This window comes from Lampris incognitus, chromosome 10, assembly GCF_029633865.1.
Source record: "Lampris incognitus isolate fLamInc1 chromosome 10, fLamInc1.hap2, whole genome shotgun sequence".
Taxonomy (NCBI): domain Eukaryota; kingdom Metazoa; phylum Chordata; class Actinopteri; order Lampriformes; family Lampridae; genus Lampris; species Lampris incognitus.
Genome location: NC_079220.1, coordinates 23,192,499 through 23,220,286, shown reverse-complemented (window position 1 = coordinate 23,220,286; position 27,788 = coordinate 23,192,499). Strand labels below are relative to the sequence as shown.

General features: G+C 44.9%; 1 protein-coding gene across 5 annotated transcripts in view; it reads left to right on the top strand.

The window, feature by feature from the left end:
• mrtfbb (myocardin related transcription factor Bb) overlaps window positions 1–27,788 on the top strand; it is a 63,426-nt gene that overhangs the window by 24,940 nt on the left and 10,698 nt on the right. For 2 of the 5 annotated variants that reach the window (XM_056287579.1, XM_056287577.1), the window contains exons 2-7: window positions 9,431–9,638; window positions 18,961–19,026; window positions 23,943–23,998; window positions 24,216–24,291; window positions 24,598–24,759; window positions 26,764–26,945. In XM_056287579.1, the coding sequence (XP_056143554.1) occupies window positions 9,509–9,638; window positions 18,961–19,026; window positions 23,943–23,998; window positions 24,216–24,291; window positions 24,598–24,759; window positions 26,764–26,945 (672 nt within the window). In that variant the 5' untranslated portion in view covers window positions 9,431–9,508. Of the gene's footprint in view, window positions 1–9,430; window positions 9,639–12,732; window positions 13,278–14,879; window positions 14,899–18,960; window positions 19,027–20,033; window positions 20,133–23,942; window positions 23,999–24,215; window positions 24,292–24,597; window positions 24,760–26,763; window positions 26,946–27,788 lie in introns of those variants that run through there. The other 3 variants (XM_056287578.1, XM_056287580.1, XM_056287581.1) reach the window with 3 other exon arrangements.

Sequence of the window (27,788 nt, the reverse complement as noted above, 5' to 3'; positions counted from 1 at the left end):
ACAGATTTGGATGGGCTGGGAGGAGAAAAAAAAGAAAAGACAAATCAAAAGAAATGTGGCATAGAACATTGTAAACATAACAAAGTGTACTTCCCCAACTGAAGTAATCCCACCCCTCCCACAATAAACACATCCAAACAGCCCCAAAAGGGAGCTTAACTATGGCACTTAGCTGGTCCGCCCATGTCAATATCATGGTTAGAAACAGCATGCTTAGCAATCAAAACAGAGCCCCACGTGTAACATTATCAGTAGTGGAAATTATTACAACCAAACAGTCTAAACACTTTGCATGATTTAAACCAGTTCTGTTATTAGCCTACAGCTAATGTCAATATTATTAAATTATGTCCATGCGGTAATACGTACATAAAGTCAATGCTCAGAGCGTGTTGTCTCACTTGCCCCAGCACCCTGACTGTATTCAGTCCACGCACAAACGTCTCCGCTCCCAGTGCCGTGTCGACGATGTGCCCTTTTTTCCTTGAAAGTCACTAGAAGTTTAGCAGGTCCGGGATAGAGAGGGAGGCCATCTCCTTCTTCTGTCAAAAACTTTCCTTCGCTTGAGCAATTCAGCAGAAACATGACTCTCTGGTTATGACAAAATATTTGACCCTTGCTTCTGGCAACTTTTATGACCCGAAACTTATCCGCATAATTTAGGAATTTCATTACCACCACCCTGGGTCACCCATCATACCGTGCGTCAGCTTCGGCAGTTTTGCCAATTCTGTGCGCTCTTTCGATCAGTAGGGGCTCCGGGAAGTTATATTCACCAAGCACCTCAGGTATCCACTTTTCCAAAAAAAAAGTACGGATATCAGTCCCCACCTACTTCTCAGGCAGACCCACCAGGCGAAGATTAGAACAGCGGTCTCAGTTTTCCAAATCGTCAATTTTAAGCACTAATGCTTCAATCGCAGCTTTCATCGTAGAGTTCTGGTTTCTCTGGGACTCGATATCATCTTGATTGGTGCTAATTCTGTCTTCAGCTCTGTAATACGCACCGTGACCGCCTTTAGTTCACCCTTTACGCTCAGTATAGCGTTTAATAGCCCATCAAATCTTGATACGAAACCTTTTTTTTTATCCATTGTAGAATAATAGCGTTCAAAATTTGGCTTGGGCTAGCTGCCACAGCCGCCATCTTCTTCGCTAACATTGGTGCTAGTTTGCTGCTCTGGGTCGCAGCACATGATGTCTGATTTCATAGATTTCTTTTAGCCTTTGCTTACGGTTTCGGTGCCATTTGAGCAACTATCTTACTTTAAACCAAAAAAATGTGACTGGTGACAGATTCTGTATAGATTATCTGGTTGCTTTATTTTTTATTTTTTCCTCCCCAGTTGTTTCTGGCCAATTACCCCGCTCTTTTTGAGCCGTCCAAGTCGCTGCTCCACCCCCTCTCTGCCGATCCGGGGGCGCCCCGACCGACCAGAGGAGGCGTTAGTGCAGCGACCAGGACAAATACCCACGTCCGGCTTCCCATCCGCAGACACGGCCAATTGCGTCTGTAGCGACGCCCAACCAAGCCGGAGGTAACACGGGGATTCGACCTGTCAATCCCGTGTTGGTAGGTAACGGAATAGACCGCTACGCTACCCGGGCGCCTGATCTGGTTGCCTTATTCCCTAAACTTTTCGCGGAGCTCTGACACACGTCCGCTCAGCAAAGCGCCATATCCGGAAGTTCGAAAGCCATTCTTACAATGAATAAGCGCCTGTTTGATTGATACTCCTTGAAGTAAAATTATTATTTTTACTATTATTATCACATGTTTGTTAGGCAGAATTGTTTGTCATTAACAATCAAGGTAATTCCCACATCTGTAGCTTTTCAGATACAATCAAATGGGTGGGTATAAAACGGTACGCAATCACAATGCACAATGGCTGATCTTTTTTTCTTTTCTCAACCTTCCCAACAAGAACTTCAATTTCACACTGTGTGAATTTCTTTTTTTAGCCTTTCTGTCAGCATTTGCCATAATCGTCTTCATGCAGTCAGTAAGTAATGAATATTAATTAGGGGTGTTTCACTGACTATTTATAGGCAACGATGGGGATTACAAGGGTGGGACATGAAGCTTACATGGGTACACCACATTTCAAGTTGAATGTGTTTTATAAAGGGAAATCAGTGTAGGACTTGTATGCGCACTGTGTTACAAATCAGAATATTTTTGTGCGTACAAGCACTTTCTGCGTTTCGTCTGTACGCAACCTTTTGACATGCATCCGCCGCACAGTTTTAAAAATGAGGCCTGAAAACTTTCCAACATAAATAAAAGATCAGGTTATAGTCAAGTCAAGTCAATTCTGTATGTATAGCCCAGTATCACTAATTACAACTTTGTCTCATTGGTCTTTACAGCAATACAACATCCTGCCCTTAGACCCTCAAATCGGATAAGGAACAACTTCCTAAAAAATAAATAAATAAAAACCCCTTTAAGAGGGAGAAAAAACAGGAAGAAACCTCGGGGAGAGCAACAGAGGAGGGATCTCTACAATGCAGAGATGCAATGAATGTTATGTGTACAGAATTTACAGAATACAGCACTAAAAGAGGATAACAGAATTATAATGGAATTATAAGATATATGAAGAATATGATGAGAAGGATGCCAAGTAGTGTCCATATGCCACCAGAAAAGCCTAGGACCTGAGCCACGCAACTACCATCACCATGTAGACCTGACAGGGGGACAGACTACCACGCACACAAGAGAAACTCACATCATGCCATTCACATACACAGAAGAAGAGAAAGGAAAAATATCATTCAGAGAACGAAAACACATGAGAGAAGAGAAGTTTGTAAAAGTCAATAATCTTTTCTCTATAACCTCATCAGCAGAGCAGTGCTTGGTAAATTAATTGAGACAGAAACTGACTCGCCATGCAGTACAGGTTGTGAAGTATTCAATGTAATGGCTACTAAATGTAGGTTAAGGGAAACTATGTGTTTTAAGTTTGGATTTAAAGGACTCAACAGACTCTGGTTGTCTGACGACAGCAAGCAGGTTATTCAACAAGACCAGGGCCCGATAGGAAAAGGCCCTCCACCTTCTGACTTTTTTTTAACTTTGGGTACACACAGGAGCCCTGTATTTTGAGAGTGGAGAGCTCGAGATAGAATGTATGCTTTAAGGAGATCAGACAGGTATGATGGGGCAAGCCACTTTAGGATTTTATGTCAGCAGAAGCACCTTGAAGTCTGATCTAACATAGATAGGTAGCCAATGAAGGAGGCAAGAATTGGAGTAATATGGTCAAAATTTCCAGTTTTAGTTAGGATTGTAGCTGCAGAATTTTGAACCATCTTAAGACTTTTAGTACTACCATGTGGCAGACCCAAAAACAGAATATTACAGTAATAAAGTCTGGATGAAACGATTGCATGTATTAGAGTCTCTGCAACTGCCATAGACAGGGAAGACTGAATTTTAGCAATGTTACACAAGGGGAAAAAGGCAGTCTTGGTGATTTCTTTAATGTGCGTATTAAATAAAAGGCTGGGATCAAACATAACACTAAGACTTTTGACTGCCACACATTGTGAAATCACAGAGTTTTCGGTTGTTGTTACTTGACCAATTGGTGTCTGTATCTAGCAGGTCCAACAACCTACATCTTGGTTTTATCTGAATTTAAAAGCAGGAAATTTAGTAACATCCAGTTTTTCATAGCAGCCAAGCAGGCCTCTAAATTAGTCATTTGAGTATAATCATCAGCCTTTATAGGCACATACAGCTGAGTATCATCCACATAGCAATGGAAATTTATTCCATGATGCATATAATTTGGTCAAGAGGTGAAATAAAAAAAGAGAAAAGTAGAGGGCCAAGGAGTGAGCCCTGGGGTGCGCCATATTTAATGTCAGAGAATTTCGATGTAATATTATTAAAGCAGCCACAATGTGTTCTTACACATAAGTAACACTTAAGCCAAGAGAGAGGTAAGCCAGAGACACCAAAATTACCATTTATTCTGTCTAATAGTACACAGTGATCAGTGGCGTCAAAGGCTTCCCTGACGTCCAGCAGTAGAAGCACAGAGGTGGAATCAGAGTTCATAGCGAGTAAAAGATCATTCACCACTCTGGTCAGAGCAGTTTCAATGGAGTGACAGGCCCTGAAAGCTGATTGAAAAGGTTAATATAGATAGTTTTCTTCTATATGGGTTGAAAGTTGTTGAAACTCAACTCTCTCTAGTACTTTAGAAAAGAATGGAAGATTAGAGACTAGTCGAAGACCCTGGATCGAGGTTTCGTTTCTTAAATAGAGGTTTGACCACAGCTATCCTAAAACTGCTGGGAACAGTGCCAGTATTACAATGTCTAGCATTTTAAGTCCCAGGAAAGGTCAGATGTCTCTAAAATGTTTCGCTGGTAAAGGGTCAAGTAGGCAAGTAATAATAATAATAATCACTTTATTTATATAGCACTTTTCTAAAACAATGTTACAAACTGCTTCATACAAAAAAAATAAAACCAGACAAGGCAAAAATGAGTAAGACCAAATAAGAGTTAAAATAAAAACAGTAGTTGGTTTAGAAGCTGACATGAGCTTAGTCAAAGTATCAAGAGAGATAGTCTCAAAAGCTGTAAAAACAGGGACTATCAGTGACTCGTTGTATAGATATGAATTTGGTAAGACAGGCTCTGCATGAGTGGCTGGAGTTGAACTAATTTTGTTTGTGAGCTCATCAAACTTATTGCAGAAAAAGTCTAGAAACTCATTTGCTGTGAATGGTGAGCAGCTAATAGGTGGCTGCTTCTTAGTAAATTTAGGTGCAGTGTCATAAATAAATCTGGGGTTATGTTTATTAATATTAATTAAGGGAGAGAGATATGTTGCTTTTGCAGAAACTAAAGCACGTGGTATGTGTTTATTTCAATAAACACTCATGCCACGATAGGTAAAAAACTTCCAATTTTCGTCATTTATATTCCAGTCTCCTGCAGGCCTGCTTAAGAGCACATGTCTCATCATGATACCGTGGTGTAGAACTCTTTAGTTGCCTAGCTCTGGTAGTGAGAGGTACAACTGAATCAAGGAGACTAGAGAGGGCCACATTTAAGTAACTAGTGAGATTTTCAACAGAGTCAGTCACTACAGTGAAAGGAGGCAAGACTTCAGGCAGCTGCTGGCCAAATGCAGCTACAGTAGATGGACCAATGTGGCGAGTGGCAATTACATCTGTGGCGAGATTAACAGAACAGGCCAATGATGCTTCATATTTAATGAGAAAAGCATCTGACAAAGCAGATGTGGTCGGGAAGACATTCAGATGAGAAACAGCTATCCCTTTAGACAAAACCAACTCAAGGGTGTTATCACTGCAATGATTTGACTCTTGAACAAACTGAACGAACCCAAAATAATCAACAAGCACCAGAAAGGCTTTACTCACAAAGAATTAGAATCTCATCAGAATGAGTTATAAGACCTGAGACAAATTCTCCAAATTCTTCAAGAAATAGTAAGAGCCAGGAGGTCGATAGAGTATCACAATCTGGACTGAGCGGAGTCTATTCATGGCTGAGGGAGATGGTTTTAGAATAAAAGCCTCAAAAGTTTGGAATTTAGATTCAAGTTTAGAAGTTAAATTGAAATAGACTTATATATTAAGACAACACCCCCACCTTGTTTATCTGCCCGAGCTACATGGGCATAAGTATAGTCAGGTGGGGAAGGAAAACATTTGGTGTCCGCCATGTTTGCAATAACCCTTCTTCTTTCGGCTGCTCTCGTTAGGGGTTGCCACAGCAGATCATCCACTTCCATCTCTTCCTGTCCTCTGTATCCTTTGAACATAGTTTTGATATGATTGGGTTACAATAACCCAATCATATCAAAACTATGTTCAAGAATCAGATAATTTATTAGTAAGGCTTTGGTTGACAGTGTTCTGATAGTCATGAAACCAAATTTAGTCAGATGTAGACAGAACTTCATAGCAAAGCAGATAAGAGAAATGTACCGATCATTGTTTCAATCTCTGAACCACATGGGGCTGGTCCATATCATCAAGCAATGAAAGAAGCATTCATATGGAGATCATGTGAAGATATGAATCTCCATATGATCACATAGAGATATACATCATAGTTACTTGCTTTCACTAACAAGAGTAAACGAGTGCCGTTACTGGGGTAATGCTTCTCATTGGTGCTGATATCCCATTCCTCGGGAACCATAGAATTTACAAGACTTTTGGGAACTACAAAACAACACGAGGTACGATTTATTTTCTCTCTCCAAATACTGTACTAAAATATGTGCAAACTTCTCACAGCCATAAGCACTGGTTATTAGTAGCAGATGAATTATGTGCATGCCAATATGAGGGCACATGTTCAACAATATAACTGCAATCAGCTAGAAACAATAATGCTGTGGGCTCTAAAAGATGCACGCACAATCACACGCTAGATCTACATATAGGCTAAAACATGACACTGCCTCTGAGTTTCTTCTCATCATCTAAAGGATAAACACATAGCTGAAGGTTTTCAGACACAACCAATTGCGTATAAATATCACAACGAATGAGAAATACAATGGGCCTACCCTTCTGTTTGATCTTCAGTTGCAGCTCAAAAACAAGCCTGCTAAAACCATTGACTGGACCGCAACAGCGGTACCAGCCCTACACATGCAGTTGATGGTTCATGAGTGAGTGATGGAGTTTCACCATTGGTCAGACGGCTGAGTTGGTGTTTCCCCATTGGCTGCGGGAACGGTATTCTATTAATTCATCAGCTGTTCACGGAATCGATGTGAAAACAGGCTTTTTTTCTTCTTTTTTGGGGGGGGGGGATTTTTCCCCATTTTTGTCCCCAATTGTACTTGGCCAAGTACCCAACTCTTCCAAGCCATCCTGGTCACTGCTCCACCCCCCACCGATCTGGGGAGGGTTGCAGACTATCACATGCCTCTCCGATACATGTGGAGTCGCCAGCCGCTTCTTCTCACCTGACAGCGAAGAGTTTCGCCAGGGGAACGTAGCACACGCGGGGATCATGCTATCCCCCCTCCCCGAACAGACGCCCCGACCGACCAGAGGAGGCGCTGGTGCAGCGACCAGGACACATACCCACATCCAGCTTCCCACCTGCAGACAAGGCCAATTGTGACCGTAGGGATGCCCGACCAAGCCAGAGGTAGCACGGGGATTCGAACCGGCAATCCCCGTCTTGGTAGGCAACAGAATAGACCGTTACGCCACCCGGACGCCCGAAACAGGCTTTTAAAAGAAGTCGTGCTAAAACAGCCGTTTAACAAATGTAGTCGCGATCCAGCCAAATACTACGTTTTATCCTAGTCTTGCTTTTTACGAAAAACTTGAGGTCCCAGTCTCCATCCATTCTGCTAACTTACTTACTGGTTCTGCCCGCACTGTGTGTAGTAGTGTAGTAATGTAGTAGACTAGCTGGTTGGAGACCAGTGCAGGCGGGGTTTTTTTTTTTATGATGATGACAGTGATTTCATTGATGAGAAGCCAACCTGGTCGCCCATGTTTGTTTTTTTGTTTGTTTTTTTTTATTTATGATGAATCGACCATTTAAATTTAAGCTCAGTCAAGCCTGGCCTCAGTCTGATTGGCTAAAATGTTGACTTTTTTTTTCCTCTAAGGGAAACCAGGCAAAGCTGCCCTCCTTTGAGCGATGGTAGCATTTCACTGATCACTACAGTACAGAGGACGTCGTCTACACATTGTAATGCACGCAGAGGGGCGCTGTTTCTCTCACTACACCAGCTAAAGAAGAAAAATATGATAATACATGGAATGTTTTGATAACAACAGAAATGGTAAAACTCAATAAAGACAGCCGTGGGAATAATAACTTTTTTGTTTTCTTTATTAGAATATATTTATGGGGAGGCCAAGCTTCCTTTGGCCTTCGAGAGAAACCGCCTCTGGGGGTGGACTATATGACCTTAGACTCAGGAGCTCCAATTGACTGTAGACCTATAACAAATATTTAATTATTGCATAATGCACATTTTCTTACACATATATCACCCTTCAGTAGTAGACTTATTTAAAGATATAACATAACAATGCCCACATACTTGGTTGTCAGGACTCCCTGTGTCCTCTGCAGCCATTTGCTCCTATGATTTTCTTCTGATGAATGTTGTTTGATGTTGCAAATTCCTCCATCATGGCTAATAGAGAAAACCTGGTGGCAGACAGTGCAGTTGGCCTTGTACAAATTCTCACTTACACATCCCAGCCATCGGTAATCATTTTCCAATCCCTTCTGTATTTTTGTTTTTGATTTTTTTTGCCAGCGGTCTACACGTGCAGGTTGCCATTTTTTTTAAATCTCGTGCCGCTGTCAAGTGCACAGCAACGTGGAGGGAGTGACAGCGCAAGAAGCCCATTCTCTGTTTAGCAGTGGAACAAAACAGGACAGACAGGCTGACTAAAGGGTCCGACCCGTTAGCCAAGGGCCAACGTGTCTACTTATCCATTCACGTTACACTGCCCGCCCCTCCTTTGGGAAAGCGCGTATCCCACTTCTGACACCAATGTAGCGAATTTGGGGGGTAGCCACAGGAACCGCCGCAGCCGGGATGCGAACCCGTATCTCCGGCACCGCGGGAGACATCGCTAACCGCTCAACTAAAGGGTGTGGGAGATACGGGTTCGCGTCCCGGCTGCAGCGGTTCCTGTGGTTGCCCCCCGAATTCACTACATTGGTGTCAGAAGTGGGATACGCGCGGATGCATTTTCCTGAAGGAGGGGGGTAGTGTAACGCGCATGGATAAGTAGACACATTGGCTAACGGGTCGGACCCTTTAGTCGAGCGGTTAGCAATGTCTCCCGCGGTGTGGGAAATACGGGTTCGCTTCCCAGCTGTGGCGGTTCCTGTGGTTGCCCCCCGAATTCCCCCAAGCTCGCCAGCCAGTGGGTGGGGCCCTGTGAGGTGTTGGAGCAGCTTTCGGATGTTGTGTACCGGGTGAAACTGTGTGTCCAGGGGCAGGTGGTAATTCAGCACCAGGACCGTTTGGCACCTTACCGCCCTTGACTGAAGAACCTGCAGATCAGTTTAGCCCACCCGGGACGTTCCCTCCTACACCCCCAAGCCCTACCAACTGGACAGACAGTGGGGAACAGGGATCCGTGCCTCCGCGGCTGCGGAGACGGCTTCCCCTTCGGTATAGGGACTTTGTTGTCGGCTGAGGACAGGCGACACACTGGAGGGGGTAATGTAGCGAATTCGGGGGGCAACCACAGGAACTGCCGCGGCCGGGACGCGAACCTGTATCTCCCGCGTCCCGGCTGCAGCAGTTCCTGTGGTTGCCCCCCGAATTCGCTACAATATATTATACGGATTATATATATATAATCCATTAATAGAGATGATATATACAATAAAACACATTGTCTAATATTGACTTTTGTCTTCCCAGTGACGACGGGTACACTCGGTATAGACGGAGCGGCGCTTCTCTGGTGTTCAAAAGGGCCTTGATCTTCCAGGCGAGGCCATGGAGGGATCCGTGAGCATGATGGGAATGATGGTAGCTAGCCCCTGCAGCGAGACAGTGACGTATGAGCTGAAGGAGCTGTCGCTGCAGTCCAGGCCCAGCCTTTCCCCTCTCAAGCTTCGCAGGAACGGTGAGCGGGCCTAAACAACATGGGGGGACTCTGGGTTTGCACACATGTCGTCCATTTCAGAGTAACAGCTACCATGAAATTGGGAAAACAAACGCTCTCCATCAATTTGTTTGCGGAGAGAAGTAAGGAATCAGATGGGAATTGCTTGCGGAGGCCAGCGCATAATTGCAGCTTAAGTAGTTGGTTGAGTAGTTACTGAAATCGAGCCTTTGGAAAACAAGGACATGGTTCCTGTTCTCGGAAAAGCTGTTTTGTAGTGTAGCTTTGAATATCATGTCAGATTTTAGCTCTTAACTCAATTTTATGGGTATTTGTTGTGAAGAATTTGACTCCCGATGCTTTGAGATTGTAGATCAAAAAAAGTGATTATCTCCATCAGTGAATGCATTGGTTCATAACGAAGCTAGTCCCGTTTTTTTTTTTTTTTTTTCATTTGTGCATTGAAGTTGTATCAGTTCATTGTCAAACTGCCACTGTGACCCATAAAAATATTCTGCACGCCCACAGGTTGTTACCGTTTGCATTGGAAATATTGATGGGTTTCCTCAAGATGGAAGCTAAACTTCAAATTAGTTGTCAGTGTATCTCCAAAAGCCGTTGCAATTTGTAATTTGGTTAAAAGCCTGTCATTACCCGCTCATTAGAAAGAAGCACAGTGATATAAGGGCGAGCGTGGTTCAACTAAAACTCCTTTATTTGTCATACTAGTAAGTCTTGAGAAAAACTAAATTTGAAAGAGCAAAGCCAGAATGCAGAATACTTTCATGTTGTTTTCATTCAAATAAAAGCCTCTTTGGTTTGTATTGGCTGCGTTCGCTTATACAGTCGGGCTGACTATAAATCTGTGTTGCAGAGGAGCCTGACAGCAAGCAACAGCTCTCCTTAGGCCCAATAAGCCCCTGAATACACAGCAGACCTCTATGCAAAATGAAGTCTTCTCTATTCAAGGCCAAACACATGTACAGCAGTCACTAAATCTTTTACTTAATTTGTGTGTCTTAATGTATGATAGATTACTACCAAAGAATTTCAGTACACATGATGCCTGGGCTGTGAGGATTTCTGCATATTGCAGTGTAATATATAACGGCTGAAAGATGTTCTTCTCATTCCTAATGTCCGAACTGCTGCGGACTGGTGATGGGGTTACGCTGTCACAATAATACAGTCCCAGTGGCGAGCTGTCACAGAACAATGTGCCTGCGTGTTGTGCTGTTTTTACTGTATCAGTTGTTTTGTTTTTTGGTGCTTGCCAGCCCACTCTTCTTGATCGCGCGTCTGAGCCCAAGTCTGCATGCATTCTAATAGCAGACGCTCACCTGCTCGGACAAATCATGCGGAGACATCTGCAGGAGGGAAAGCCCTCGTATCTGTGTGGGGAAAGAAAACTTTTAACAACCTGTACAGAATGAGAACCAGAGTCAGTTCTTAAATTATTCACTGAAGCCTTGACAGTGCGAGGAATTTGACTCGATGCGTTGCTCTCTGTGACACTGACACGACACAGAACTAGAGTGCTACAGTATGTGCAATATTTTTGCCGTGCTCCTCAAGAGACTTGGCTCGCACTCCCAGTCTTCAGTCAACTATGAACTCTTTGCAGGATCAGTGTTTACTGAGGGGCTGTCTCGTTGCCCGAGGCTACACGGCAGATGTCGATAAACGTGCTGAGCATCCGACACGTTTGTGTTTGTGGTGTGTCTCTCTCGCTTTGTTTCTAGAGGTCAGGATTCAAGTAGCCCATTCAAACACATGAGCCCTGTAAGGAAAATGATGGAAAACTCATAAAAGTTTAAAGAAAAAAGTTTTGAGTACAAGAAAATCAAAAAAGGTAGAATCGGGGTGACTGGATAGTGTAGTGGTCTATTCCGTTGCCAACCAACACGGGGATCGCCGGTTCGAAACCCAATGTTACCTCCAGCTTGGTCGGGCGTCCCTACAGACACAGTTGGCCCTGTCTGCGGGTGGGAAGCCGGATGTGGGTATGTGTCCCTGTTGCTGCACTAGTGCCTCCTCTGGTCGGTTGGGGCACCTGTTTGGGGTGAGGGGGAATAGCGTGATCCTCTCATGCGCTACGTCCCCCTGATGAAACTCCTCACTGTCAGGTAAAAAGAAGCGGCTGGCGACTCCACATGTATCGGAGGATGCATGTGGTAGTCTGCAGCCCTCCCCGGATTGGCAGGGGGGTGGAGCAGCGACCAGAACAGCTCGGAAGAGTGGGGTAATTGGCCAAGTACAATTGGGGTGAAAAGGGGGGGGGGTTGAAAAAAAAAGGTAGAATCGTGCACATAAGGTTGGTGTTCGATGCATATTGCAATGCTTGAACAAATAGATACATGCAAGTACTGACAGTATAGGATGGGACACCAGCTCTGTGAAGGAGTTTCCTCCCTCATGTACTTCTAAGCAGCATTCCTCTCCACATACAAACACATGGCACTCACTACAGTTACTGTCACTTCCCTTTATCTCATTTCCTGACATTACTTCTAAACCCAAATGGCATCCAGCCACTATTGTTTGCATCAGCTTTGAGTCTCCCATATAAAAGCTCTGCATCATCTTTCTTTTTCTTTTCTTTTTTTAATCCCGACTTCTTGAATTATTTAACCCTCTTCCCGTATACGAGGGTGTTTCCTTGTCATGGTTCGGGGTAAATTGAAACGTGTTGTGACCAAAGATGGTACATGAGGCTGACTTGACACAGGCGGTGATGAACAGCATTATTGTGGAAAGCAGAAAAATGAAAACAACCCATCGCAACGAATGACATCGATAAACATCTAAATCCCAGAGGACCCGGCATGTTTGTTCTTGTCAATGTTATTTAGCGCTTTGGTGCTTATACAGAGAAAATCATTCAGGGCTCAGTTTCTCATGGCAAGTTTCCCTCTCAAAATTACCAACAGCTTGTTTGGTTAAACTCTGTATCTTGGTTTGAAAAAAAAAAATCAGCAATTTATTCCCTGCAGACTGAAATGACTCAGACTACCAAATATTAATGTTAGTGCCAGATGTTAAGTCGAGGATGATAAAAGTTCCCTGGGTCATCGTGTTGTGGTTCATTCAGCCCAAGTGGGGGGGGGGACACACACACACAGAGAGAGAGAACCAGTGAGGGTTAACAGGGGCGGCTTTGTGAGCCCTCCTCCTGCTGTTCACTGGTTGGAGTACAAGAGTGTGTGTGTGTGTATGCGTGTACGTGTGTGTGTGTGTTTGAGTGAGTGAGAGAGAAAGGGAGAGAGAGAGAGAGAAAGAGTGAGCACAAAATTTCTCCTCCGCTGAGGCCAGCACAGAGAGCGAGAGACAGAGATAGATAGAGAGAGGGAAAGTGAGCACAAACTTTCTCCTCTGAGAGACAGAGATAGATAGATTCATAGATAGGGAGAGGGCGAGAGAGAGAGAGAGAGAGGGGGGGGAGAGACAGAGAGACATAGAGACAGAGAGGAGGGACCGTGTGCGACTCTGAGAGCCAGTTGTCGGCTCTCCTGAAACTCCTGAAGCTCTCCATTCTCCGCCGGCCTCATCAATCCATGGGACTGCAGATCTGGCCGCCAAGCCGCCAACCACCACCACTATCCTCTATGGCCTGCCTTGATGTGGAGACCCCGGCCATCTGCAGGGGGAAATTCAAATCAGGTGCCCTCTCTCTCACTCTCTCTCTTTCTTTTCTCCACCCCACCTCCATCTCTTTGCCTCTCTCCACGAATGTCATTCAACAGTGTCGTTTTACCTCGGTGCGAAGTGTGGATCGGTGTTTTCTGTGGGGGGGGGGGGGGGGGGGGAAGCGGTCTTGGTGATTTCAGCTGATGCTGCTATCGCTGGCATCGCTGGTCACGGTGACGCAGGCAAAGCCCCGACAGGAAATGACAGGGCAAGAGTTAAGCACATCAGGGCAATTTGTGCCAAGCATCAGGTCCCATTTGTGGTGGATATTAACCCAAACCTGGCAGCAAGCGGGGAAATGGAGATGTTAGAATGCGCTTAAGTTGTGCGTTGTGTATAAGTGCTGTATAAGCCAGTGTTTGTATTGACAGCGTTGATGATACCTTATTTATGGTTTGCTGACATGTAATGCAAGTATGATGTCACTCCTGCAGTGGATGGTAGGAATGAAATGAAACACACGCACATGCTGCTATGTGGGATTCAGATCATGATTTGCATATTTTTAGTTCTTTATTGATCCTTGTCGGACCAGCCATGAATTCCTTCTGTTGGATCTTAACAGACCTGTCTTTATAGTCTTGTGGGCTCGTTTTTTTAACAGTATTCAGCTGCATCCTGTCTTTTGAGGACATTTTTTAGCATGTAAATCCAGTAAGTAGTGACATATGGCTATGACATATAAATCAATAAGTCACTGGAAACACATCAATGTTACATTTAATCAAAATGCAATGCTAACCATTGAGGTTGTTGATGTGTGTATACACCGGCTTTCTACGCCAGTGAGCAAATGCATAACGGCAATACTAATGTTATGATCAACTGCTATTCAATTTAAATCGCAAAATGCAGTAAGTGCCTTCATTTTATTCGGTTTCATCGTCACCTGAACTTGAACTTGTAAATCTCAGAAACTTGACTAAAACCAGTTTGTTAGCATAGAGATGATGCATGTTCCAGTCCACGCCCATCCTTGATGTTGGACAAGTGTGTGTTCACGTCAGTCTGAATCCAGCGTTACCTCAGAACAAGCAGGCCAAAACTAATAAATACACTCATATGCCATCTGGATGTTCTGTTGATAAGTAAACGGATAGAATTTTAAAGAGTACAAATTTGTTCCCCACCAAAGTTAGCATTCGCCATTCAGTTAGCATTGAACACCTAACAGTCAACTTTCCATTCATTTATCTATTTTTTTTGTTGCTTTTCCCCCCTCTTTTTCACCCCAGTTGTACTTGGCCAATTACCCCACTCCTCCGAGCCATCCCGGTTGCTGGTCCACCCCCTCTGCCGATCCGGGAAGGGCTGCAGACTACCACATGCTTCCTCCGATACATGTGGAGTCGTCAGCCACTTCTTTTCACCTGACAGTGAGGAGTTTCACCAGGGGGACGTAGCACGTGGAAGGATCACGCTACACCCCCCCCCCCAAACAGGCGCCCCGACCGACCAGAGGAGCCACTAGTTGTGCAGCGAACAGGACACATACACACATCTGGCTTTCCTCCCACAAACACGGCCAATTGTGTCTGTAGGGACGCCCAACCAAGCCGGGGGTGACACGGGGATTTGAACCAGCAATCCCCATGTTAGTAGGCAATGGAATAAACCGCTATGCTACCCGGATGCCCTAAGTTCCATTTATTTATAACCTGATTTGTTTAACTTGTATGTTTAATTTGTTAATGCAATGGGTTTCCCTTTGTGCAAGTTTGCTAAATTGATGATATGGTAAAATAGAGAGGGATTTTGTTTCTGTTACTTTAACAGGAGTGAAATTGTCTTATTTCAGTGGAGATTATCAACTTTTCGCCAACCAACTGAGTGAAAATCTCAGTGAAAATGCTCATTTACCTCATACAAGGGCCACTTAAAGGCAATGTATGGTTCATGCAATAGTTTGGTCAATAACCTGATTGCAAGAAGAGGATGATCATATGGTTGCCATATGGATAGGTATTCTCATCCATATAGGCCGTATCTCAAAGTTTAAGACTTGTGAAGGCCTCAAAGAAACGAGGCCTGACTTTAAATAGCAACAACTTAGGTTTTCTATCAAACATCATTTGTTCTCATGATAGGGTTAGCATCTCTATGTGCCCTTGTCTGAATCCTCGTGCAACAGCAGGCCGTGTTTAGAATCTGGTATTTATGACTGAAATGTCAACATAACCCAGTGACAGTTTGTTTCTAAAACAACTTCAGTTTTGTCTGGGCAGGGGGGCGTGTGTAGCCAGACCAAAACTTTTTTTTTCTCTCTCGAATGTGCACTGACTGTTTCCAAAAGAAAAAAAAAAGAAAAAGAAAAACCACAGCGGAGTTCTGAACAGAGACCTCCAGAGATGATTTGTTGAGAAGAATGTGGGTCTGGGATTGTACGTTAGCATCGGGAGACGGGGATTTGAGCAAAGCCTCCGGTACCCCTGCGTATACGCCGCTAGTTGAACAGGATGGTGGACTCAGCTTGCATCACAGAGAGGTCGGCCAGGGTTCGCCCTAAACACCGGCACTGACATCAGAGTAGTAAGAGCAGCACCTCGGGCATCAGACGGAGCTGACACATGGATGCTCAGATAATAATCTTAATTCTCCTGTGGCGCTGGAAGGAATGTTTCGATGCACATCTACTGATATCATCCGCATTGTGCTCATAAATGTCCCTTGCCTGTATTCGTTTTGCAGTGTCAGAAAATCAAGGTTATTTTTTTGTTGGCGGGGGGGAGGGGTGCAATCTCCCAGCATGCTCCATATTCAGCTACCAACAAACCTTTGGGCCAAGACACAGAAGGGAAATGTGGAAGGGGCAATGTGTTCTCTGCCCTGGAAGTGAGGGCATGCTAATGCATTGGAGGCTCTGAGAGTGGACCCCCCCCCCACCCCTCCACCCCACCCCCACACACAAGCCTCAGTTGTGTGACCCTGCGTTCCCTTTCCTACCAGCAAAAGCCCCATGAAAGTCCCCGCTGCTCTACACCCCACCCACCCCCACATGCTAACTACCCCCCGATTTTTCATGGTTCCCAGGCCTTGTTCTCACAGCTGCCCAGTTTATTTTTGCTGGAGTGAGTCACTGAGGCCTGTACAGACACAGTGCCTTTCCCAGGAGAGTTGAGCAGGTCTGCATATGTGTGTGTGTGTGTGTGTGTGTGTGTGTGTGCGCGCGCGTGCGTGCGTGCGTGCGTGCGTGCGTGCGTGCGTGCGTGCGTGCGTGTACACGCCTCTTCCCCACCAGCTAATTGAGCTGCTTTTCACAAAGTGGGCCTTGATAGGAGCACAACACAGCCGTGTCGATAAGCTACTGACTTTTTGGTCTTACCAGTGCCTCATTCACCACCATCACCCAGCACCTTGCTCTTCAAACACACCGCCTCCTTCCACGGAATTATTCTACTGAAACAACTTGTCCACGCTCAATTGTTTATAAATGTTGAAACTGGAAAAATAACATCGCGGGCCATGCAAATATTCAGGGCCTTGTGCACAAGCCTGAACAATGTTCACCTCTGCACCAAAGGCATTCTCGTCTTTTGATGTTCCATGGTCACGTGAGCCGACTACTGTTTATGCATTCAAAGTGAGCCAGCGTGTTTCATGTTTTATGAGGCGACACATTAAGAGGCATGGCTCCTGGATGATTATCTTGCCCGGCCCTGCATGTTATCCCAAACGATGTTGTCGTTTGTTTTTTTTTTTTACATTGGTGCGTCTTGTCAGTCATGGTTTTGTCTGTATGTGTTTCTGCACTGTAGTCACCTTGTTTCACCTCACTGTGCATTTGCATTTCACAAAATGATAGTGGCTTTCATTGGTATACACCTCAGCCTATCACAATGCAGCACGGGAAACTAGCCGCTATATAACCGACCCCCTCTGAAAGCAACAAGAGCACTGGCACAATGGACGGTGATAAGTACTTAGGTACCATTATACTAGATAATAAATTAAATGTTGATGCCAATGCTGAGTCAGATTGTAAAAAGGGCCATCAGAGACGGTACATCCTGAGAAGGTTGAATGTTCCTAATGTGAATAGGAAAATTATGATAATGTTTTATACTGTTAGGTCTTTTTATCGAATCGGTACTCACTTTTTCCGTGGTTGCTTGGATCGGACTTTTAAATGTGCAATACAAACAAACGTTGCAAAATGTTGTGATGCTGGCCCAGTAAGGTGTTAGGTGAACAGTGTCATCTTACTGTTGTTTTTGAGCAGCAAACAATATACCACAAGGCCAGGTATATTGTTTGGCAGTCCAAACTATCATCTAAATAGGGAATTTCACTTTGCTCCCTTGATGACAAAGATTTAAATCGTCGAGATTAAAGAGAAACAGATATAAAAAATTCCTTAATATCTCATCAGCCAGCACACTATGTAATTCAGTTTCATGCTAAGTTGCACAAGGCTGCAAGATACACATTTTCTTTGCAGAGCTGTTGCACGTCAGTCTGCTACCTCTGTGTTGAATTACCGCTGTATTTTAACCATTTTATTTTGTATTGTCTTTATCAATGTTATTTGTAGATGCATGAGGTTGATTTTATATGTTGTACTACTTACTGCTACAAGACAGGTTTCCCATTAAGGAACAATAAATGTAGCGAAGAGAAGTGAAATATCTCATGTCTTGATGCATGCTCAATAATCCAGGTACAAAAATCAAATAAGGTTGAATCAGGTCATCTGGATACAATGTTTATCGACAGATACGTTTCATCACTCGACTAAGTGACATCTTCAGTCTAAACTGACTGCAGGCCCCCCCACGCCTTATAAACAATACGGTACAATACAGCTGCATAACAACCGAAACCAACGACCAGTTTCATATGCAAATATGGGTGTGACATTTAACTAGAGGTTCAAAGGCCATGTGTACTATTCACAGAGGATTAGGGATTGTTGCAATCACAGCATTGTAAAATGGCGATAGATGTGTGAATAGCCCACATGGCCATCGAAACTGTATTTAATGGGCACACCCATATTTGCACATGAAACTGGTCATTGGTTTCGGTCGTTATGCAACTGTATTGTACTGTATTGTTTATAAGGTGTGGGGATACCTGCAGTCAGTTTAGGCTGAAGATGACGCTTAGTTGAGTGATGAAACATATCTGTCAATAAATGTTGTATCCAGATGAACCGATTCAACCTTCTTTGATGAAATATCTGACATTTAACCTCCCACCCAGTTAGAAGCATACTGAAAGTGAATAGGGAATCTGCGTTGGTTGACAGGGCATCCTATCAGACTTTTGGAGTAGCAAATTGCCACCTGATCAACATTTTGTATCATATGAAGGCAGCATTTGGCTTCGATGTTAGCTGTGTTATCCTGTGGGTACAGAGGGTCCCAGCTCCTATTGGTGCATGTTAAATGAATTGGAGACTCTAAATTGCCCATAGGTACATGCATAGTTGTGTGAGTGATTACGTGTATGGGCCCTGTCATTGACCCATTGCCAACTGGAATAGGGTCTTGTAACATTGAATGGGACTATGTATGTGTAGAACTTGTATGAATGTCTTAAACGAAGTCTTGACAGGTTCGAGAAGTGAAGCCCAAGAGGATTGTTTTAGATGTAGAATTGTATCTGAACAGGGTTGCTTTCACTCTGACCACTCTGTCTCCGCTCTCCTCCACAGTCCTGCAGCTACGCTTGCAGCAGAGACGGACTCGGGAGCAGCTCGTGGAGCAAGGCATCATGCCACGTGAGTATGTGAATTGTGCCGTCCAATGCCACAACCCTGGCACTCAGGATGCACTTAGGATTTATCTCACAGACCAGTCCAGATAAGCTTTTTTTATTCTGCAGTTTCTGCTATATTAGATTTGGCATGTCTCAAGAGATGTATTGATGTGGCACTGGAATTTATCCTCTGCTAACATCTTAATCAAGCCAATCTCAACTACAATCTCTTACTGATGTCTGGGGAGTATTATGAAGGAAAAAAAAGACTCCAAGGTTTAACAAATAGTGTTTATATTGTATTATCCACATTCAGTGTTTTGACTTTTATTTTGAAAGTATTGTGAGTAAATAACCAGGGGACGCATTTGATATGCACATCCAGGTTAACTTAGCGATTCCAGGTAAACTGGACAGTTGCATAAATCAGGCTCCAAATGAGTGTCTTGATTTAAATATTGAGGGTGTGCAGTGCCATAAAATGCACCACAGAGAGATTTCCATTGCTCCATGAACAATCATTGCGCTCAAATGAGTCAAGCGTTTAATGAGATGTGATTTGAAAAATGCCTGTCCTACATACTCCTGAAGACGAGCAATTTTCTCTCCCCGATTTCCTCCACGTCCTCCTCTTCCTCTCTGCAAATGCATTGCCAAAACAGACAGAACAAAGAAAAACCTCAAAAACGACTCCCAACAATCGCTCTTATATTTCAGGAGAAAGGAGGAAAATCATTCCCCGTGTGACCTCGCCTGGTTAAGCCTGAGTTCGTCTAAAGAGCACATCTGATAAAGGAGACCAGCAGAGCCTCGCTGAGGGTTCATGCTGACGGCGTAAAACATGGAGGCAATAACAGCACTACTCTGTGGTCTCATCGCTGGGTCACCATCCTCCTCTATCTTGAGAGACCTCCTTTTAAACCAGACGTTAAGCCCCTCGCTGGCTCCACACAGCAGCCTGAGTCAGCGGCTGGGCCTGTGTTGGAGGTCAGTCATCCCGCCCCCGCCCCCATCCTCCCCAATTCTATGGGCCAGTCCAGTATGGCCTGTACAGGAAGATCCCTCTCCTCTCTCTGCCGCCGCCGCCAAGAACCCCGCCACTTCTCCCACACTTATGATAGGATTATGGTAGGTATGCAGGGCAGGGTTTGGGTGACGGGCAGGAATGTTTTGCTTTGCTCCCCCGACACTAACCCCCCACCTCCCCCGCGCAAACCCCTCGAACAGAGCGTGCTCAAAGCCAACTGTGCTGGTCCTAGCTGAGGTGACTAAGCGGTGAAGCAGACCTTTGCCAGCAGCAGCAGGATGAGCGGGTCTGAGTGATCAAAGCACAAATCTCTGCTTGGGTCTCACCCCTTGAATCAGTGAAGCACTCATTTCCTGTGTGACGCTCGCGGGATTCTGCTTGATAAGCTCAACGTCTTAAGAAATCATGAAATTTACTCATTGCGCAACCGGTCACTCTCAGATACATTAAAGATAGCATGACATGAAAATGGACTTTTTTTTTTTACCTTGTCTGTTCATTTCTCCAGTGACATTATGCACCTATTCAACAACTTATGACCCCCCCCCAAAAAAAAAACTCCAGGGAAATTCTTTTTTTATTTTTTTATTCTACATCAAAATCGAATTACCTTAACTTCCTCTCGAAGAGACAAGTATTTGTGATTGCGTCAACAAGTTCGAGTTGGCAGCAACCAACATCACAAAATGTTTTGCACCATCCAGTCGAATCACATCCCTCCCTGCATCTTGTCCCATCCTATTATCCTGTTTTACTTGGAACATGTCACATTACAGAAGCACGATACACTCCGAACGTTGTCTGACGCCGTCTTTAACGTCCAAGATAATTGTCAAATATGTCATGGTGTTATAGAGTTGTGTCGAGATGCTGCAAGTGACGAGCTAAGTAATCAATTCATCTAACGATTATTTCATTGATTAATCGATGCATCGCAACGATTCTTTTTCATCCAAAAGAACCCTCACATTGGAGCATTTATGTACACTTAAGTTTACTCATCTTAGATTTTTTTCCATGCAAACGAGTGACTATTAGCTGCAGCAAATGGTTAAATGCTATCAGCTTGTAGAAGCTTTTCCGGTCTTTTTTTTTCTTTTTCCAAGGCGTCCCAAAGTGGGCAAAGAGCAGATTGAGTTATGTGGAATCACAAAGAAACACAGGGCTGCATATTCTCCGTATTAATTTAACCACCGTCACACATGTCTCTGTAAACCAAAGTACACAGTAAATACTCAGGGCGGCATGGTGGCCCAGTGGTTAGCACTGTTGCCTCACAGCAAGAAGGTCCTGGGTTCAAAACCCAGGTCATCCCAGGTCCTTTCTGTGGGGAGTTTGCATGTTCTCCTTGTGCCTGTGTGGGTTTCCTCCGGGTGCTCCGGTTTCCTCCCACCATCAAAAAGACATGCATGTTAGGGTTAATACTCCTGCCTGTGTCCCTGAGTAAGGCAACGGAAAGAAGAACTGGAGTTGGTCCAGCTGCCCACTGCTCCTACACAACAGGATGGGTTAAATGCAGAGAACAAATTCATTGTAAGAATACCATTCGTTGTAAGGTACAATGACAAAATAAAGTGGCTTTCTTACTGTAGTGAGAGAGAGAGCAGTGCCAACCTGTACTTGGGCAATGAAAGCCCTGATTTATAAAAAAACAAACATCTAAATTACTGCTATGACCAACAAAAACCAACCACCACCGGAATGACAGCAGTCCTGGAATTGTGTTTCTGTTATAACAGAAATATTCATGACAGTAGTAATACAATTATTTTCCATCACTAGTAATGCCATATTATTAGTTGTACTTATTTATCCTTATCTATTGCTAGAACAACCCCCCCCCTTTTGTCCCCAATTGTACTTGACCATTTACCCCACTCTTCCGAGCCGTCCTGGTCGCTGCTCTACCCCCTCTGCCGATCCGGGGAGGGCTGCAGACTACCACATTTCTCTTCCGATACATGCGATGTCACCAGCCGCTTCTCTTCACCTGACAGTGAGGAGTTTCGCCAGGGGGACGTAGCGCATGGGAGGATCATGCTATTCCCCCAGTCCCCCCCCCCCCAAACAAGTGCGCCGGCCAGCCAGAGAAGGCACTAGTATTGCTAGAACAACCTCACAAGAAATTTAGAAGAGAGGAAATGGAGTAGGGCGGCACGATGGTGCAGTGGTAACCAGGGTCGCCTCACAGGAAGAAGGCCCTGGGTTCGAGCCCCGGGGTAGTCCAACCTTGGGGGTCGTCCCGGGCCATCCTCTGTGTGGAGTTTGCATGTTCTCCCGGTGTCTGCGTGGGTTTCCTCCAGGGGCTCCGGTTTCCTCCCACAGTCCAAAGACATGTAGGTCAGGTGAATCAGCCATACTAAACTGTCCCTAGGTATGAATGTGTGTGGGTGTGTGTGTGTGTATGTTGGCCCTGTGATGGCCTAGCATCCTGCCCAGGGTGTCTCCCCGCCTGCCCCCTAATGACTGCTGGGATAGGCTCCAGCATCCCCGCGACCCAGAGAGCAGGATAAGCGATTCGGATAATGGATGGATGGATGGATGGAAATTGAGTAAGAGAGCTTTAAAAGTCAAACAGCCTTGTAAATCAGGCAGCTACAGGTTGCTTCAGCGGGTGATTTAAAACTGTGAGGGCCAGAGGTCTTCAGGAGGTCATTATTCTTCTCGAGATTCTGTTACGTAGTGATTTATGAACAGTGTCTGCAAGGGTGAAGTTAGCTGGGTGTGTGATGGACAGATAGCCTTGACCTATACACCACATTGTTCTCATGTTCATCAAACTGGCCAGTGTGGTATCCCATGTCTGGAGGTGTTTTTACCATTGAGACAACTCCCATCATGACAGAAATGCTGAGATGGAGTCCCACTTTTAATTTCATTCGTATTGTAACGACCACGGATGACTAGACTCGCTAGCCCTTGGCTAACGGGTTGGACCCTTTAGCCAACTGGTTAACGTAGTCGCCTGTGGTGCGGGTGACTCAGGTTCACGTCCCAGCTGCCCCCTGAATTCGCTACATTGGTGTCAGAAGTGGGATGCTGAGACCATGAGGCCATCGGAAGCGCGTGCGCCCATAGGTGTGAGGGAGCTGGTATGCTGAAGCGCGGGGACGCAATTCCCGAAGGAGGGGGGTAGTGTAATGATCACAAATGACTAAAGGCTAATGGGTCGGACCCTTTAGTCAACTGGTTAATGTAGTCGCCCGTGGTACAGGAGACCCAGGTTTGCGTCCCAGCTGCAGCGGTTCCCGGCTGTCCCCAGGTTTTGCTGCAGTATTTATCTTTTTCCCGCAAGGGGTCGAGTGCATATGATCCGTCTTGGAGGAAATATCCCAGCAGACGGTTTAGTATGCATAGTGTGTCAGTGGAGTGGAGGAAAAATGCAGCTGTTAAGAGGTTTCTCTAACTCTGCTTTTTCTGTGCTAGTTATGCTGTTTGGAGTTGGACTACCTTCACTCAATCTCAGTATATAAAAAAAATTCCTGTGGCGGACCTCCGAGTTTTACAGACACTGCTTTTGTAAATGTTTAGTGATGTCCACTTTCTGCAGAGGTAAATGATCCATGTTCTTCTCAACTGATAACCAGCATGGTATATAGCTGGGGTTTTTTAAATGGTTCATTCAACCTAGTAGATTAACTCGAACCATATCTCACCTTTGGGTGGCTGTCATTACCTTCTTTTTTTTTTTTGTAGTTCAGTGTGTCGCTATTTACATATAGTTTCAAATAAAGGACTTCGGAGCTTAAAGGGACGTTTCCCCCCAAAGTCATCCAAAGGGAAGTGTCTTTCCTGCATGATGTAAAACGGAGGTGTGTCAGGTGGAAAATGACCTGAGAAGTAAAAAGCGCCTGAATTATTGTGGAACAACGTTTTACTCACTGGAGATTATCGATTTATTTTCCTCCTAGCGCTGAAAACACCTGCTGCATTTCATGAGCAGATACGAAGCCTGGAGAGAGCCAGGGTAAGACCCCATCGGTTCATTTCATTGACCTTACCGGACCTTTATCTCAACAAAATGTACATAATGCATCCAAAACCACTACAACAGATCCATTTCTTTTACTAGGCATGTAAGTGTGTGTATCTATGGATGTGTTTGTGTGCGCATCCATGCATATTTTTTTAGCATTTGATTTTTTTTGTGTTTTTGCCAATTCCTTTTATTCATTCATTCACAGACTGGAAACTTCTTGAAGCACAAACTTTGCAGCAGGCCTGAGCGCTCCGAGTTGGTCCGTATGCACATCCTGCCAGGTAAAGTCAAGTCAAGTCAATTTTAGTTGTATAGCCCAATATCGCAAATTCCCCCTGTTGTGGATTCATACCCGGTAACAGCTTCTTTCTGAGGAAAACAGTTGAGAAGCATATCAAGCCAGACTAATTGCCCGTCTTAGTCAGTCGAGGAAGAGATGTGTTTGAGGTTGACGGTAGCTTTGTGAGGTCTGACTGAGCTTCCGCTGAGTCACCCGGAATGAGCTGTTTCAAAGGGCTGACCTGTGTGTGTGTGTGTGTGTGTGTGTGTGTGTGTGTGTGTGTGTGTGTGTGTGTGTTCATCATCAGAGACCCAGGCGGAGCCCTCCCTACAAGCCACTCAGATGAAGCTGAAGAAAGCCAGGCTGGCCGACGACCTGAATGGAAAGATCGCTCAGCGACCCGGCCCCATGGAGCTGGTGGTGAAGAACATCCTGCCCGTGGACACCGCCGTCGAGGACACCATCTCCGGTACATGGTCACAGACACTTTTGGATCCTTCGCCTCATCTGTGCTAAAAACTTAATCATTACCCTCAGTTAATTTTAGTCATGCGTGGCATCCAGGTAGTGTAGTAGTCTATTCCGTTGCCTACCAACATGGGGATCGCCAGTTTGGATCCTCATGTTGGCTCCGGCTTGGTCGGGTGTCCCTACAAACACAATTGGCCGTGTCTGCGGGTGGGAAGCCAGATGTGGGTATGTGTCCTGGTCGCAGCACTAGCGCCTCCTCTGGTTGGTTGGGGCGCCTGTTCGGGGGGGGGGGAAACTGGGGGGGATAGCGTGATCCTCCCACGCGTTATGTCCCCCTGGTGGAACTCCTCACTGCCAGGTGAAAAGAAGTGGCTGGCGACTCCACATGTATCGGAGGAGGCATGTGGTAGGCCGCAGCCCTCCCTGGATCAGCAGAGGGGGTGGAGCAGCGATCGGGTCAGCTCAGAAGAGTGGGGTAATAAGCCGGATACAATTAGGGAGACAAAGGGGGAAAAAAATCCCCCCCCCAAAAAAACCCAATAATAATAACAACTTTAATCGTGCATCAGTAAGCAGACTCAAAAAAGGGAAACAAGGTGGTCTAAGATATTATTAAAATATAAAAATATGTTATATTGCAGCTTCTTTATAAACTAAATATCATGTAATGCAGGCAAGGGTCCCCCTCAATAGTAATGCCCTGTCTATCAAGACACAAGAATCAAATACTGTCAACTGAGATGTAAAAGATATTGCCAATAAGTATCAATCAGACATCATACCTGCCATTACAAACAAGAGTAATAAAAAATCAAGACTAAATAGAACAAAGTAAATAGATAAATAGAATAGCAGCAGTGGTGTCACTTAGAAATGAATGGTAATGTAATCACCCAAGAGGTATTTGTAAACATATCCTGATAGTAATAAACCGCCTCCGCAATGTTTGTGATGGAGCATGGTTGGATTGTGCACAGTGAACTGGCTGGCGGGGGAAGTCCCATTGTTACTGAAGACACATATAATGGATGGTTCCAGCCAATGGAGGTGGCAGACCCATGGGGTTTCTTTCCCGCGTAGGATGGTCATATGACTGCCAGGAAGTCTAGACGACAAAGTATCTAGAAATGAGTTCAGTTTATTTTTCTGTGATTCAGAACTTACCAGATCTGTTCTGAATGGTCCCTGATATGTGTAACTCATTCAGGCCTTCACAGGAAGTTAGAAACCAACACTGATGCTTTTGACACAGATTTAGCCCTCACTGTTCAAAGTGCAAAGTCTAAGATTTGTTGGGGGGGGGGGGATTTTTTTCCCCTTTTTCACCCCAATTGTATCCGGCCAATTACCCCACTCTTCCGAGCCATCCTGGTCGCTGCTCCACCCCCTCTGCCAATCCGGAGAGGGCTGCAGACTACCACATGTCTCCTCTGATACATGTGGAGTCGCCACTTCTTTTCACCTGGCAGTGAGGAGTTTCACCAGGGGGACGTAGCGCGCGGGAGGATCACACTATTCCCCACAGTCCCCCCCCCCCCCGAACAGGCGCCCCGACCAACCAGAGGAGGTACTAGTGCAGTAACCAGGACACATACCCACATCCGGCTTCCCACCCGCAGACACAGCCAATTGTGTCTGTCGGGACATCTGACCAAGCTGGAGGTAACACAGGGATTCGAATTGGCAATACCCATGTTGGTAGGCAATGGAATAGACCTCTACTCTACCTGGACACCCAAGATTTATTTTTAAAAAGAAACATATTTATCTTTATCCCTCTGGGGTTTTTTTTTTTTACATCTTGACTTAGTGTTCAGCAGTACATCCAGGCTAGCGTCGTTTGACTCTGTGCTCACTGGCAAAGCTGAACCTTGTCAATTCAGGCAAAAAAAGTCAAGGATATCAACATATAACTTCAATTGTTTAAAATAACATTTTGTAAAGATGCTCACAAGTTCTGTTTTATAAAATAACTTTCACTTTTCTACCTATCTCTTGACAGATGACAAGGCGAGCCTGCCTCAGGTTCTGGATGTGTACAGTTTCGATGAGGACAGCATTGATGCCTTGTCCCCGGAGCGGCCTGCCAGCCAGATGTCCCACAGCTCCTCTTCTGCCTCTCCCAGGGAGGCAGAGGGGGCCGAGGCTGTTTCCACCTCCCCCTGCTTCAGTGCCACCATGCAGGTACGCTTCACAGCCACCCATAAACACCGGGGCTTTCAGCAAATAGTCTCCAGTCGCTCTTTTTCCATTCAGTTATTTTTAAGCAACTTTCACAAGTTGCAGATACGAAAAGCAGAATAGAAACATGTAAAAATCAAAGAAAAAGAGCAAGGACACACATTTTACATGTTCTCATTTAACATGAACCTTTACGCAAAGTGACTTATAAGAGAGTCAACAATTAGCAGATATAGTCAAGATTCAAAAACTTTGTCATTGTGCCAAGCACAATGAAAGTGCAGTTGTGGCAACCTCAGAATGGTGCATACATAAAAGAGATAATAAGAAATACAAAAATATCAGCAATAAAAACTACAGCATCTAAACAATATTTGTGGCATGGTGGCCCAGTGGTTAGCGTTGCCTCACAGCAAGAAGGTCCTGGGTTCAAACCCCAGGGTTGTCCAACCTTGGGGGTCATCCCAGGTCGTCCTCTGTGTGGAGTTTGCATGTTCTCCCCGTGTCTGCGGTGGGTTTTCTCCGGGTGCTCCTGTTTCCCCCACCATCAAAAAAGACATGCATGTTAGAGTTAAAACTCCTGTCTGTGCCCCTGACCAAAGCAATGGAAAGAAGAACTGGAGTTGGTCCTCGGGCACTGCACAGCGGCTGCCCACTGCTCCTTGCTACACAGCTAGGACAGGTTAAATGCAGAGAAAGAATTTCCTCATGGGGATTAAATAAAATAGTAATATATATATGTATTTAAAAGTGCAAAATATACGCAGTGTAAGGTATAAAATACAGTAAAGATAACAATAAAATACAACTTACGAGGTGCAAAAACATCAGCAAAAATGCAGTAAA